General features: G+C 30.4%; 1 protein-coding gene across 1 annotated transcript; it reads right to left on the bottom strand.

Moving 5' to 3' along the window:
* Positions 1-2442: 2442 nt before the first annotated feature.
* Positions 2443-4264, bottom strand: LOC117910066 (probable polygalacturonase At3g15720). The gene is made up of 6 exons (XM_034824123.1): positions 4103-4264; positions 3812-3964; positions 3478-3685; positions 3175-3256; positions 2984-3101; positions 2443-2682 (listed from the first exon to the last, which is right to left on the bottom strand). Exons 1-6 carry the CDS (start codon positions 4262-4264, stop codon positions 2443-2445), a joined length of 963 nt encoding a protein of 320 aa, XP_034680014.1.
* Between the last annotated feature and the right edge of the window lie 10599 nt (positions 4265-14863).

The raw sequence follows: 14863 nt of genomic DNA, 5'->3' as shown, positions 1-14863 counted from the left end.
ATACTAAGTTGAAGAGATTTAAGAAGGAAATGTACATTTATGTTTTGCAGTGAAGAATAATGTTTTGTTATTTCAAAGCCTTCTAATATTAGTAGAAAACTAAATTGATATAATTGTATGTACAAGTTACTTTTGCTTTTGCTAGATAGCTTGTACAAAGTTTTAATGAAGTAAATAAAAAGAAAATTTTGAAATGAAAGGTTTTATTTTGAATTTAGTTCTAGTTGGATTTTGGGTTGCTTTATGGTGTGTTTACCAAAAAGATTTTAAGGTGTAGAAATTCCTTTAATAGAGGAAAAAGTTATTGCAAAATTTAAATAAATATTAAAAATACTAAGCTAAAAATAGAGTTTGTGTAGGTGGGCCACGGTGTTGGTGTAGAAATCTAAAACAAAAAGAAAAGAGGATGTACAAGGAGGGGTATGTTGATGATTTAAAAAGGACATGTCCACAATTTGAGTTAAGGTACGCAATTTGAATTGATAGTGCATAGGAAAGAGGTGCGTTGTGTGGTGTTTATTTACTTACTCTATAATACTATCACTTATTTACTCAATAGCTACATTATAAACATATTTTATTTTATCAATAATGTAAATAACAAAATATCCCTCATTTAAATTCAATAAAAATACTTTCGAAACCTAATTCAAAGCAAATCAAATTTTGATTTTCCAATCTTAATTATCAATTGACAACTTTTACTGAATTTCTTTGAAAAAAAAGTTTACACAGGTAAATTTTTAAAAGATAAAAATCTAGAAAAATTATTTTGAGTGTCATCAACTTAAAAACACCAAAATCCACATCTTTTTATCTTGAAATTTGAAACTTTTAAACATGATTTGTTTCTATAGCTAAGACAATGTATAGGACTTATTTGAAACCTCTCTTGAATCATGTTAGACACTTCTAAAAGAAATAGAATTTTAAATTTCAAAATTGTAAAATAAAAGGGTTATGTTATTGTCATTATTTGGAAGTCGGTAACAGGGCCTTGAATTGAGCAGACCATAAAAATCTAGTTGTTAGCTATATATTAGAATTAAAATTATTGGGTTTGAAAATAAATAGTTAGCTTAATATTATATTATTATCCTTTAAACTCACATTTCAAATTCTAAAATTAGGGGTTAACATTTCAAATTCCTTAGTTTTAGAATTTGGGGTGTTATAGGTGTAGTGCATTAAGTGTTTTTGCACAGTTTTGTCCCTACATTAAGTTAACAATGCACATAATTGAATATCCCCCATTTGAATTCAGTAAAAATACTTTCAAAACTTATTTCTAAGTGCATACAAAATTTATTTTTCTAATTTTAATTATAAATTGATAACTTTGACCAATTTTTTTAAAGAAAGGTTTGCATAAGAAAAATTATCAAAGATAAAAATCCAAAAAAATTATTTTGAGCATCACCAAAATGAAAAGAGAATGAAATCCACTACGTTTTTTTCTTAAATTTTGAAACTTTTAAAAATGGTTTGTTTTCTATACTAAGTAAAATTTCTATACAACTAAGACAATATATGTGACATATTTGAAAACTTTTATTGGACCATAGTATTTGCACTCTTAAAATAAATAAAATTTTAACTTGGAAATTGTAAAATAAAATGTTATAATGTTATTATTTGGAAATATATATATATATATATATATATTATAAAAATCTTGTTGTTATTTGTACATCTAAATTAAAATTTCTAGGTTTGAAAATAAATAGTTAGCTTATATTTCAACTATTATAATAAATATTATTTTTTTAATTTGCATTTCAATTTCTAGAATTATGAGTTAACCCCTTTTATATTATAATTAAACTATATATAGCTTTAGAATTTAGGGTGTGGCATTTATTATGTTTAGTATATATACATATAGATTAATACTATTAAAAACAACAAATATCTTCCTTTTCTTGATGATAAACTATTTGAAAAATATTTACAAACAAAATCCAACATCAATAAAAAAAGAAAAAAAAATTGTCATAGAACAATAAGTTTTAAAGGCAAAAGAACACATACATGTATACATGGATGCATATATATATATATATACATAAACGCTATTAGATAGTTCATTGAATAAACAACTATCAAGGGTAGTCCAAGAGTAACTTCTTGGAATTACTCCTTACCAGACTCTTATGTATTTTTCATATATACTTTTTTTTTTTTTTTCACTGGTTGATTTCTTCTATAATATTTAAAACTTCAGCACTGAATACTTAATTGACTCTAGGTTATAGTGGTGAAAGATAATAAAGTTTTAATTTACAACATAAGATAGTTCGGTGAATCCAGCCCTCAAAACCCTTATTAATTGAGTTACAACATAAGATTCACTACATGAGACATCCAACAAATATCATGCGCAAACTGGGTTCTAAAATAAAACAACTCTTTACGTCTATGGAGTTCTAAATCAATGGTTGCTCAGGAATGCATGCATTGGTCAGCAGAAGGTTCTACATTTGATGCTTTTCCATTAACATTAAGACAATGAGCATAAGCCGTCTTCGTTGGATCTGAGCTCTTTAAGTGGATATCATCAAGCACAATATTGTTGCATGAATTTCTGGTACCACAATTCAAAGATATCACCTCATCTCCACTTGAGGTCCCAGTTATTCTGGTGTACAATACATCGCTTATTGCCAGTGCACTGGTACCGCTCTTCAATATTTCAAGACAATGAGAAAAAGAGGTCATCAGCAAAACATGTCTCAAACTCGATGGAATAAAATATAAAAAAATTGGGAAGGGATCCACGCCTTACATGGTTTTTGCAGGCATTGTTAGGACAGTAAAATTGATCAATGACAATTGGGTAGTGGACATTGTCAAACATAATGTCTTCATATGTTATTTTCTTTACTTCTCCCTCCCCTCCCTATGGGACACAAAATTATAAAAAATAAAAAATTTGTGCTTTCAATTCTAAGTTGCCAGCTAAGAACTATGTTGTAATAACCACCTGCCATGTCTTGATCCTAACTCCAGTAGTGTTTCGTCCTGTAAAATTACAACTCCGTACATGTACTTCTGACACTGTGTCGAAGTCACCTGATCCAGGATCTCCCAGTGATCCAATGCTGCAAAATGTGAATTTTAGTTCTTATTTTTCACTTCATTATTCTAAAATTTGAATACATGTATTCCACTTACCTAATACCATGGCCAGGTCCACATGTGACGCCGGTTATATTGATAAAGGAACATCTTGCACTAATAGCAATGCAGTCATCACCTACATTATACAAATTATAATGATGGTGATTGTTGTAATACTAATGATGATGTCAAACAAGCAAATATGGATAAAATGAAAGAGAACAAAAAAAGACAAAAAAAAAACCTTAAGGTGGAGTTGGAAGGGGAAGATGAAAGATATAAATGAAAGCGATTAAGTTCATAGCATACCAGAAAAGGTATGTAGTTGGAGGGCTAAAACAGATCTAAAAAAAGTACCTGTTCCAATTTTGGAGTTCCGAACTTGAACATGGTTTGAGCTAGCAATGTCAATACCATCTGTGTTAGGGGCAGCTTCAGGGGCACTTATAGTGATGTTATTGATGTTTGCTCCATCACATTTTGTCAAAATGATATGGGCTTTTTGGGGATTGATATGTGTCAATCCTTGAAGTACTAGGTTTGGGCAAGTATAAAACTTCAACGCCTGTCCCAAGACATACCAAATCTTATTATTTGTCACATTGTTAAGCCATGTATAGAACTTTGATTTTAATATGACATTTTCTGAGCAAAAAAATATTGGAAAATAATGAAAATGTCTTCTGCTTACAGCTACTCCCCTTCTCTCTTGCCATGAACCTGCCCCTTGGCCATCTATAGTTCCACTCCCGGTCAAAGTAAGCCCTTTCACATATGAGAAGAGAAGCCAATGATTGTTGGAAAATAGGGATTTATTGGTGCTTGCTATAATTTTTGCTGCTACCTGTGGAGAAATCAATGAAAAATGAAAAGGCCAATCTCCATCAATTACCTCCCAATTGAGGTTTTGAATTCTGTCGAATGCTATATTAATTTGAATAAAACATTGCTTAGTCCTCCATAGTTTCAACAAATTAATCACCTGAACATTAATACTTGTGGGCACACATGGACCCAAAAACTGGATAGGATTCAATAAGAATGTCTTTGCTGGTATATTAAGGGTAGCAAGCTGTTGTTGAACTTTGCAGGTTTCAATGAATGGAGGCTTTGTTGCATAATGAAAGGTTAACAATGCTTCCATGGCTAAATGTGGGTTTCCATAGCTAAATGACGACTTATTTATCAACACCCAAATAATGTTCGAGAACCCTGTGGACTCTAGACACTCTTTAGAGCTTAATAAAACGGCTACATTATACACTAATATTTATAGTGTACATGGAGTGTTATAGATACTCTTATGCAAATTAAAGAATTACATCTAAGAACTAACTCCAAAAGCTTTCTACAACATTATCACTATTGAACAAGCTTTATCTTGAAGGGTCATAAGTAGATAAGCCTATAAAAGTTTGACCTCGATTTCCCATTAAATCAAGAAGAATACATTACACAAATATTCAAGTCAAGGCTCATTTGTGCAACACCCAACACTAAGTCATAACTATTTAGGAAAATGTGGACCCATGGATTATGGGCAACACACCATCAATGAGGCTATTATCCCTGGTGAAAATTTTTCACACAAGTGTTCACATCTATGTAACATTTAGAAGCCCTCTAAGCAAGCTTATATATTTTCCTACAAGATGACAACAATACACAAAGCACAAATGAGGTTTATAAGGCTCTAACCTTAACTTGTATTTTATTAACTTACTGAATAAGAATACAAGACATTAGCTAGACTCCCATAATAGGTTTGGTTACTTCAGTCTCCATCATAATCTATTTCTAGTCTCTCTTAGGAGGCCTTCCAATCCTCTTTATTTATAGAGTGGCACCACAAACTCCTTACTAGACTAGGAGTTATTGGGAACCCCGAATCACTCTATCCCCATGCCATGCATCTCATAGGGTGCATGAAAATATATCCTAGACTCTCTAAATCTATTGCAATGGAAAAACAAGGAAATCAAAAGCCAAAAATAATAATCATAGATCTAGATATTAAAACCACATACCTTTGATTTGAATGTTCTCGGATCGATTCCAATCGATGTAAATAACTCTAAAGTCAGATAGAAAATTTTTTTTAGACCAAGGTCCCTTCTTTGCTACATGTTTTTTTTTAAATAGGGAAATCATACTTGATGTGGTCGAGTTTCTTGCATTTACAACAATTAATGATGGAAAAAACTCGAATCTCTCCATTTCTCATGGCCAAATTAGATTAGGAACATGCATAACTAGCCTAGGCTTTTTAAATCCTATGCATACTAAATAAAGAACTTGCATTTCATCTTAGTAAACCATTCAACCCTAATTTTCTCGTATTTTATTATGCTAAAATTGTGAACTGGCTATAGGAGTTTTATTCTTATCAAATCTTTTCTTGTATACCTCGTGAGATGGGCTCAAGTATGGGGTATCACTTGAGAGAAAAATTCAAGTATGAGGTATCACTTAGAATTTATCAGGTGTGAGGTATCACTTGGAGAGTTCAAGAGTAAGATATCTCTTGAGGAAAATTGTAAATATCTATTGGAGCTGGTTAATCCAAATAAATCTTGAAGGCTTGGTTTGAAAACCTTGATATAATGAAACCCCAAGGTTAGGATTGAAGTTAGAGGAGTGTGAATGTAGGTTGAGATTGGGCTAAACCACTATAAATTTTGAGTTTGTATTTTGCTCTTTCTTACTCTCTTTATTTATTTGCAACTGCTCTTTTATCCATTTTTATCATATTATTGCTTATATTATCACTTGTATTCTATAATTGTTATATTTGCAAAAAGTAACCACACCTTGTTTCCCTCTCTTGTCCTCCACCGCCTTTCTAAGGTGATTACCTTATATTGGTGTAGTTAGAATCTTAACAAAAGAGATAATGCTTTAAAAGATAATAAATAATTATAAAAAATTTAATTTAATTATTATTTTAAATGGGCAAAATGTTTGTTTTTTTTTTTTTTTTTTTACCATATTCCATGAGAGTTTTTTTATATATATATTTACTATTCAAGAAGGGTAGTTTGAAAAAAAACTTATTTTCTTTAAATATTTTGAAATTAATTTAAATTATATATAAATATATAAAATGACATAAATAACTTTCTATCACAATTATTTTTACAACTTCTTCTCTTTATCCCTCTATCATATCTCTTTATCATTAAATGTGTCTAAATCATACCTTTGTTTATAGAAAAAATGTCAACACCATTGATACCATAAATTATTAAAAATTCTAAAGATAATTTTTTTTCAAATTGAGAGAGTAAAATGAAAATAATTAGTAATAAATTTTTTGTAATACATTTGAAATTTCATAAATAAATATAATACAATCCTAAATTTACAAAGTCAATTCATAAAAAATATTGATCTTAATCGCAAAGAGAAAATATCAAAGAGAAGACAATCATAGTACTTGGAAACTCTATGCTTCGTGAGATTGAGGAGAAAGAAGACCAAAGAGAAAGCAATCATAATTGTGAAACCAAGGTTTGGTTAATCTTGATTTTGATGATAACAAAACAAGGTTTAGAACTAATGATCATATTTCAAGTGTGATTAGGCAAGACGACTTCCAAAGTGGCAATCCAAAGACAAATCAAGCCAAGGAGAAATCATAAAGAAGAAGACCACCTCAAAGAGAAGAGTTTTTCAAGACCAAAGCTTCTTAAGATCTCTTTGTAAGGTTGTTGGTGCACTAGGACTTTCTTGCATTTCATTCTTTATTTATGCACCAAAATCATCCAAGAGTAATATTGTTTTAAATATCTTAAGAATTGGATGATTTCATGTTTTCAACTAAAACCTTGTGTTAAATGATTTTCAAACTTGTGTTAAAAGGTTTTAAGTTGAAAAAGGTTGAGTGTTGAGCTAAAAATATGGCTCAACCAATTCAACCGGTTGATCGGTTGTGCTCATCCGGTCGAGGACCAGTTGAGGGAGGCCAAAAAGTTTCTCTCTCTCCCAGTGGCCTTCTCTTCCCGATCAAGGTTGAACCTTAACCGGTTGAGGTTCGGTTGAGGTCCGGTTGAGGCCCAACGGTCACTTTTCCTAACGGCTAGTTTGACTTTTTTCTTCTATAAAAAGTCTCCAATCTTCATTGTTTCAAGAGCTTAACCTTCCCAAATCATTCTTGATTATATTTGAGCCTTGGAAGAGTGTTTTTAGTGCACCATTGTTTCATAACTTGCATATCTTTAGTTCACCATTCAATCCTAGTTTCTCTTGTATCATTTGAGCCTAAAGTTCTTTTACTAGGATTTTTGTGAGATCAATCTTTGTATATCTTTGAGAGGAATTTTCTCAAGTGAGGGGTATCACTTGAGAAGTTGTTCAAGAGTGGGATAACTCTTGAGAAGTGTAAAGGGTGCTTGGAGCCAAAAGTCCAAGAGGGTGAATTGGAACCATAATCCAATTGTAAAGAGATTGGAAGCTTGGTCGAAGCTTCAAGATAGTGGAACCCTCACTCGGTTAGGAGGTTGAGGAGAGTGGACATAGGCAAGGAAGTGTCGAACCACTATAAACTCTGGTGTTTGCACTCTCTCTTCCCTAACTCTTTTAAATTACATGCAATTGTGTTTATTTTGTTTATTATATATTTGCATATAATTGTCTCTTATTTTTGCATAGTTTAAATTTGTGAAAAAAGAGACCATCACCCTATTTACCCCCTCCCCCCATCTAGGGTGATTACCATAGTTTGGATTAGCCTCAAATTCCTAACAATAATGTTGGAGAGAGTATTGGTTGATACTATAGTAGTAAAAGAGAAGATAGTAATTGTGAAGATGAGTTTCAATCCTTTCATGATGCTAACTTGCGCTATTTGTGAACTCCATAAAACCAAATAAAATCTCACAATGAGAAAATGAAGCAAGAAAATAGAAATAGATGAACTCTATAAAACCAAATAAAATCTCAAAATACGAAAAAGAAATAAGAAACAAGAAACTAGAGACTCAAAAAGAGGAACTGATTTTTAAACTTTGTAAATATAAGCCTACAAGTTAAGAGTAGGGGTCTATATATAAGAATAGAATTCTTAGCTTTTTAGATGGGTGTCAACTCAAAAAACATCATTAGCATAAGTGGGGACATAAAATAGAGTGTTCAACTAAAAATATATCATCATTTTTATTGATGGAATAAATGAGGATATAAAGAAGAATGTGAACTAAAAAGATATATAAGACATAAAACAGAGTGAGAATTGAAATGACAGAGGAGAGAGAACTAAAAAGACATCCTTATTTTATTGATAGTGCTTTTAGGCTTTATAGATTACTTAAAAGGATGTAAGTGGATATTAGGATGATAAGACCATTTTAGGGGGAAAAAGTCTACAAACACTTCAAAGATTTATATATAATATTAAATTGATATAATAATAAATACATGAAAAATTAATTCAAAACAATGGATATTTATATTTTTTTTATTTTTAAAAAGTCCAAGAAAATAATGTTTATGTAAATAGTGTTGAAGATAAATATTATCTAAGTCAACTTTTTAGGTTGTTTTATAGATTTACATTTTTAGAACTAGAAAAAAAAAATCACAGATTTTTTTATTGAGAAATTTCAACAATAATTTTTAACTTTTCATATTAAAATTATTTTAATTAAATTATAATATTTTTTTTAAAGAGAAACACTATCTAAATTAATTTTCAGGTTGTTTATAGGTTTCCATTTTTAGAAATGGAAAAAGAAATTAATCATCTATGTTTGTTATAAAGAAATTTTGGAAGGAGAAACAATTTTCTTATTCAATAAATAAATATCATTTTTTTTCAAATTGTCATTGAAAAAAGAAATATAGTATCTTAATTTTTAATTGAATAAAATAATGATAGGATACAAGCACATATAAGTAGGGTGATAAAGGTATTTTAGGAAGAAAAAAAAAGTCAACAAATACTTTAGTTTTTTATATATATAATATGGATGAGTTAAATATCACACCATTATCGATTAGGTGAGATGTTATGTCAATATGAGTTAATCATGATGGAAATGAACTAGTGACAAGTGACCAAGTTCAAATGTAATTGAGTTATAGACCTTGTGGTGGCTTGTACAGTTGTTGTGGGATGTCTAATCATTTATTCTCTACTTTAGGTTCTTTTATTTGGCTTTTTTTTTGTGTAGTTTTTAAGGGTGCTTTTATAAATTTAAATTTCAAATTACTTTCTAAAATTTTATAAATAGATTATTTTATTGAGTTGTAATGGTCACAAGAATATAGTTATCCTAAAGCCTTAGTTCTCCAACTCTCAAGCTTGGACAAATGATTTTGATAGATTATTTTAATAAAAAAGGTATCTCTACTAGCCTCAATACAGGGTTGGGGTGTCCCCTAAGGAGCAGGAGGTGTCGAGTCGATGATGTGAAGAATTTTGCAAGTCCTTATCAATATAAGACTCTAAGGAGTAGGAGTATCTTGATCATGTAATTTTATGTATAATTCCTTTCTGCTTGTGGATTTAACCCTTGGCTTTTTACCTCTACAAAATTTCTAGGAAAGCAAATTTTCCACATTATATCTATTGTTTTGTGGGATTTGGTTATCTTATACTCATTATTGAAACAATTGAGATAAATGATATTATTATAATTCAAATAATAGTTGAACTTTAAGGACAACTTGCTTAGACTACTAACTCACCCCTCTATAGGTAATTCTCTTAATCAAGACTTGATGTTAAATTTTAAAAATTTTAAAAAGATTATTCATACTAGTTAATTCTTAATCAATGAAGTCACAAAGAGTTGAAACTTCAATTAATTCTTCTTCTTTAATGGGAAAAAACACCCCCAATGGAAGGTCTAGATAATTTTTTCCTAAAAATAAGGTAAGAGACTCTAGAAAATGTGAGTGGTTATCTCCTATGTTTGTTGATAAGAATGGTAGGCATGGACCTGCATCCCCTCAGCCTCCAACGGTGAACCTCTTTTGTATTTGTCATTTATTTGGAAAAACAAAACAAAAATCATTTAGGCTATTATCACCTGCATTATACATTATTTGGGTGCATTAGGACTTACACAAAAAATCAAGTCATTGGTTTCTTGTAAGTAGATAAGTTGTTCATAGCTAGTTCATTAAGCAATCTATTTGAGGTTATAGTCGTACACATTGGACAAGACCTATGCTGAGTCATTACATAATTAGCTATTGGGTAGTCATGACTTCATCAAGCTATTATGCCGCATGAACCCTCAACCTTAAGAAAATATTAAGCTAGAGGTTTTTGGTGGTTTTGAACCTACAGATAGACTCTTAAGAGGTCATATAGTCCTTATAAATTAGATTACTATTGACTAAGGCAGATGACAACAGATATTCTCAAAATAAACACCTTGATAAGTCATGAGTTTGAGATAGTGTGTCCCCATGAATAATTCTAAGGACATGTGATCATGAAATCTATAGCCTTAATAATTCCATTAGTGAAATTTAACATATACTTTTAGAGAGCGAGAGTCATTGGGTGGAAGATTACTACGTCTACAAGATCTTTAACGACTTCAAGGCTTTCTACATTAATAAGAAATGATCAACATATGCCTATGTTGATAATTAGATGGTGTCAATGTATCTTAGACCTATGTTGACACCTTGATCAATGATGATAACCCTCGTCATCAACATAAGTCAATGTTGATGGTGAAATACAATCAACAAGTCATCATTCCTTGTAAATAAATACATATATGTAGTTATTGTTTATAGAAGGGCATGGAAAAATACATATTTGACAAAATATAATTAGATGAGTTAGCCATTACACATGATACCCATTTGCCTCCCTAATAATATTCATTTGTCTAAGAAATTGGAAAGGAAGTGGGGCATTAACTTGACAAGGATAATTTTGAGCTGCCACATGATTAAAATCTCCATCTTCAATAAGGGTGCCAATAATAACAATATTTCCTTTTGTACCCACCATTAAATTGCATTTTCATGACTGCAAAAGTAAAAAAATAAAAATAAAAATAAAATAAAATAAATCATGAAGATGATAATATATACAAGTTTATTCATAAAGAAAATGTATACTCAATGATAGTATCATATTTTTTGAACATCGTAAATAATGTATAACATAATAGGTGGTTTCTTTTGTGGTAAGTCATCTCAACAACAACATTTTCAATTTATTTCCCCATAATCTTGATAATCCAATTTCATTCACATCTAATGTGGGAGGGTGTTGTTGGGGTCTTAACTCTATTTTGGACATCATTATGGCCACATTCTCTTTCAACTCATTCATCTCATTATTAATAAGGCTTATATGATAATGAAAATAGTTGTGATGTGTTGTATGTTGCCCTCTGGCCCTAACTTGACCAAAATGTGTAGGTGTATCCAAGGCATGTGTAAGGACATTATTTGGACCATAGTATTTTATCCCCTTTTTCAAGCAATTCAACAATAACTCATCCCATAGCATGAAAATATAAATCAATCATTCTTATAAAACAATATCAATATCTACGTGTGGTAGATTAAGTATTGTACTACTGAGCAATATAAGAAAAACAAATACTTAAAACTAAATTAAATTCATCATATATATAAGTAATTAGGTAGGGTTTCATTACTTACTATTCTATCAATTATGAGTTGAGTAATGCTATTACATTGTCTATTTTCCCTCAAGCCTTCTTCTATAATATGCTCCTGTTAATACTACCTTAGGACCCATTTTCCTTCATCTATTACACATTGGACAATTAGATTCATTAGGCAACACCAATTTTGAAGACCATTATAAAACCTCAACAAACATTTAATATAAACATATAATCTTATCATTGATTGCCATTTAGTGCTCCATCAAAGCATACCCCTTTCTACTGATCCGATGATTATATATGCTCTTTGCTCATTTTGATTTTTGAATTTTTCTTACCTCATACAAATAGTAAATTACTAATTATTGTAGTTGAAAGACTGGAAATAAATTAGCTTGTCATGATACCTCAAATTGCCAAACTAGTATTTTAATTAAAGTATATATAGTTGATGGCTCTTTCAAAAGCTCTGTTTGATTTCAAAAAGGAAGAATGTACTTTGTGGTTAATTTATTCTTGAAAGTCTTAAACTTTATTCCTAGAGATATCATCAAATTCTTCCTACTCCATGAATTTATAGTGAAAGCACTCTAGAAGGTGAAATAAATTTATTAATGCATTTAAGTTGTAGGGAATGACTAAAGTTGCAAAAATATCAATTTGATGTGTGAATGTTACACACCTGAATGTAGTCCCACAACAATTTATCTTTCAGTTCAGTATGCACATCATACCATGTTTTATGATTTCTTAGAACCATTATACATGCCAAAACACTTAAGTAGCTTTTTAGATTTGCAAAATACTTTCTAATAGGTGTAGCTCGAGCATTGTATTTGATAGGAAGCTTGACTCCTTTGCTTCTATTCTTTGTGATTTCAGGTTTAGTAGTCATCCCCAACCCCTATGTTTAATTAGGTTTTCATTTTCTTTTTCAGGAGTCATATCCATAGACTGACTATTGCACATGCGCACTCACACACACATATAGAGTATAATATATCTTCAAGAGAATTTTATTTTCTCTCCATTGGATTGTTTTCAAGTCCAACCACTTTTTCAATAAAAACAAATCCTTTCTATATTTGAAAAATCTTATACTTCCATTATGAAAAGTTTCTCAAATATAATACACTTCAAAAACTAAAATAATCAATTAGGAGAGTTTTTAACTTTTAAAGCATTACAAAGATTCTTTTTAGAATAAAACTCCAATTTAGAAATAAACGCAAAAAAAAAAGAAAAAATTTGAGTTAAAAAAGTCCTAAAAACCAAATTAGAAAACAATGGTAATTTTGATTCTAATTTTTAGCATTAGTAATTCTAAAAGCTTTACTGACCATACATAAATGTATATTTTCCTTGAATTTGATGACTAAAAATAAACCCAAATCCAAATATGATAAAGCCTAAAGTTGTCTTGAAACATATAAGACTTACGGAAGTAAGTCACATCCAATCAATAAGTAGTGGAACAAAATTGCCAACTAAAAAAAGTATATTAATAATCTCTCTCTTTTGAAAATGTGACAAAATATGGAGAATACAATAAAGTCCCCCGTAACTCTCATAAATCCTCATTGAACAAAGAAAAACATATCTTAGTATAGACAACTTATTATGTAGTGATGTCTACACACACTTAAACAACACTTACAAAAAACATAGTATGATAAAAAATATATTAAATAAATATAATCAATGAACTCAATAAACTTTTCTTCCCTCCACCCTTTGGCCCATTTTTGACAAAAAAATGAGAAATATGTAAAATAAAAATAAAAATGAAGAATAACAAAGTAATTAAGGATGAATAATATACCAAATATCCAAAATTCAATCTAACATCTCTCAAGAAAACAAGGTAGCAAAAGATACTCCAAATAAATTGTTTTAAATCGCTTTATTAAAACTTACATATCTTTTATATGCATTTGTCATAGAATTGCTAAGATAGAATATTGTTTTGCTTTGGCATATTAGAAAACAAATATACAATAATCTATTAAGAGGAAGAAAGAAAGTGAACTACTTCACCAAATAGGTCCACCAATACATTTAATGGTATGGAGTGTGCCAAAGCATTTTGGTCAGCCATTTCACCTTGTATAGCATCAACATTGAGTCATTTATGGACGTATTCTCCATTTCTCATTCTATATTTCATGGTTGAGACTTTGGAAGGTTGTTATACTGACTACGAGTACTCCAACCCACTACCTCTATAAGTACCATAAATAAAATCAATACTTTATTTCTATCCACTTTCTTCCACAATTCATCCACTGTGAGTAATAAAAGAGAAGAAAAGAAGGTGAAAAAGCAATTATCGAAAATGGAAGCCGAAAAATAAAAGCAGAAAAAGTAGGGAAGTTTCTTATGAAGGAGATGGAGAGGAAAACATGTTAAGCAGGTTGTGATTATCTCTCCTCGATCACCATTCCTTTCCTTGCTAAAATGAAGTGTTCCTTATTTCCATCTTCAAGAAGTTCTGTAAGTCGTCTGCATATGTGTTTCTTGTTTTGTTATTTTTATTTTCCTTGAATTAACAACTCAATCATGTATTGAATTTGGTGGCATACGCCAATGAAAAAGAGCAATTCTTTCTAAATAATGGAAGCTTGTTGGTAGAGCAGTTGATTTCCTTATGTCATGGCAACCATAATCCCATCCGTACATTTTATGCCAAAGACCTCAAAAAGGCTACAAACAACTATGACCCATCTCTGGATTTCCATGTTACCGATTTTTGTCATAGTTGATGGTACAAGGGTTCTCTAGAAGGCCGACCAGTTTCTGTTATGAAGTTTAATGTAAAAGATCCCATTCCTGAAGGTCTACTTTAATTGACTATCCGGGAAATTGCAATGGCAATATAGATGAGCAACCATAGAAGTGTGTTGAAGCTCTTAGGATGTTGCTTGGAAACTCCAATTCCAACTCTAGTTTATGAATTTCCAGCCATGGAATGCCTGGATGATAGAATAGTACCTGATACAAAAGGGACACATTGCCAGCATTTGACATGGAAAACAAGGTTAAATATTTCATTTGAGATTGCTAATTTCATTTCATATCTTTACACTGCATTTCTGATTACTACTCAAAAACCACACATTTTAGATACTAATTCTCAT

The sequence above is a fragment of the Vitis riparia genome, unplaced genomic scaffold (assembly GCF_004353265.1).
Source record: "Vitis riparia cultivar Riparia Gloire de Montpellier isolate 1030 unplaced genomic scaffold, EGFV_Vit.rip_1.0 scaffold573_pilon_pilon, whole genome shotgun sequence".
Classification (NCBI taxonomy): Eukaryota; Viridiplantae; Streptophyta; class Magnoliopsida; order Vitales; family Vitaceae; genus Vitis; species Vitis riparia.
The sequence above is the reverse complement of the archived record's forward strand: the minus strand, read 5'-3'. Positions and strand labels throughout refer to the sequence as shown.

Coding starts and splice junctions, on each gene's coding strand:
- LOC117910066 (XM_034824123.1), bottom strand. CDS start 4,264: ATGGAAGCATTGTTAACCTTTCATTATGCAACAAAGCCTCCATTCATT. Junction 3,965..4,102: donor CCACAAGTATTAATGTTCAG/GTGATTAATTTG, acceptor ATTTCTCCACAG/GTAGCAGCAAAAATTATAGC. Junction 3,257..3,477: donor GAACTCCAAAATTGGAACAG/GTACTTTTTTTA, acceptor TGTATAATGTAG/GTGATGACTGCATTGCTATT.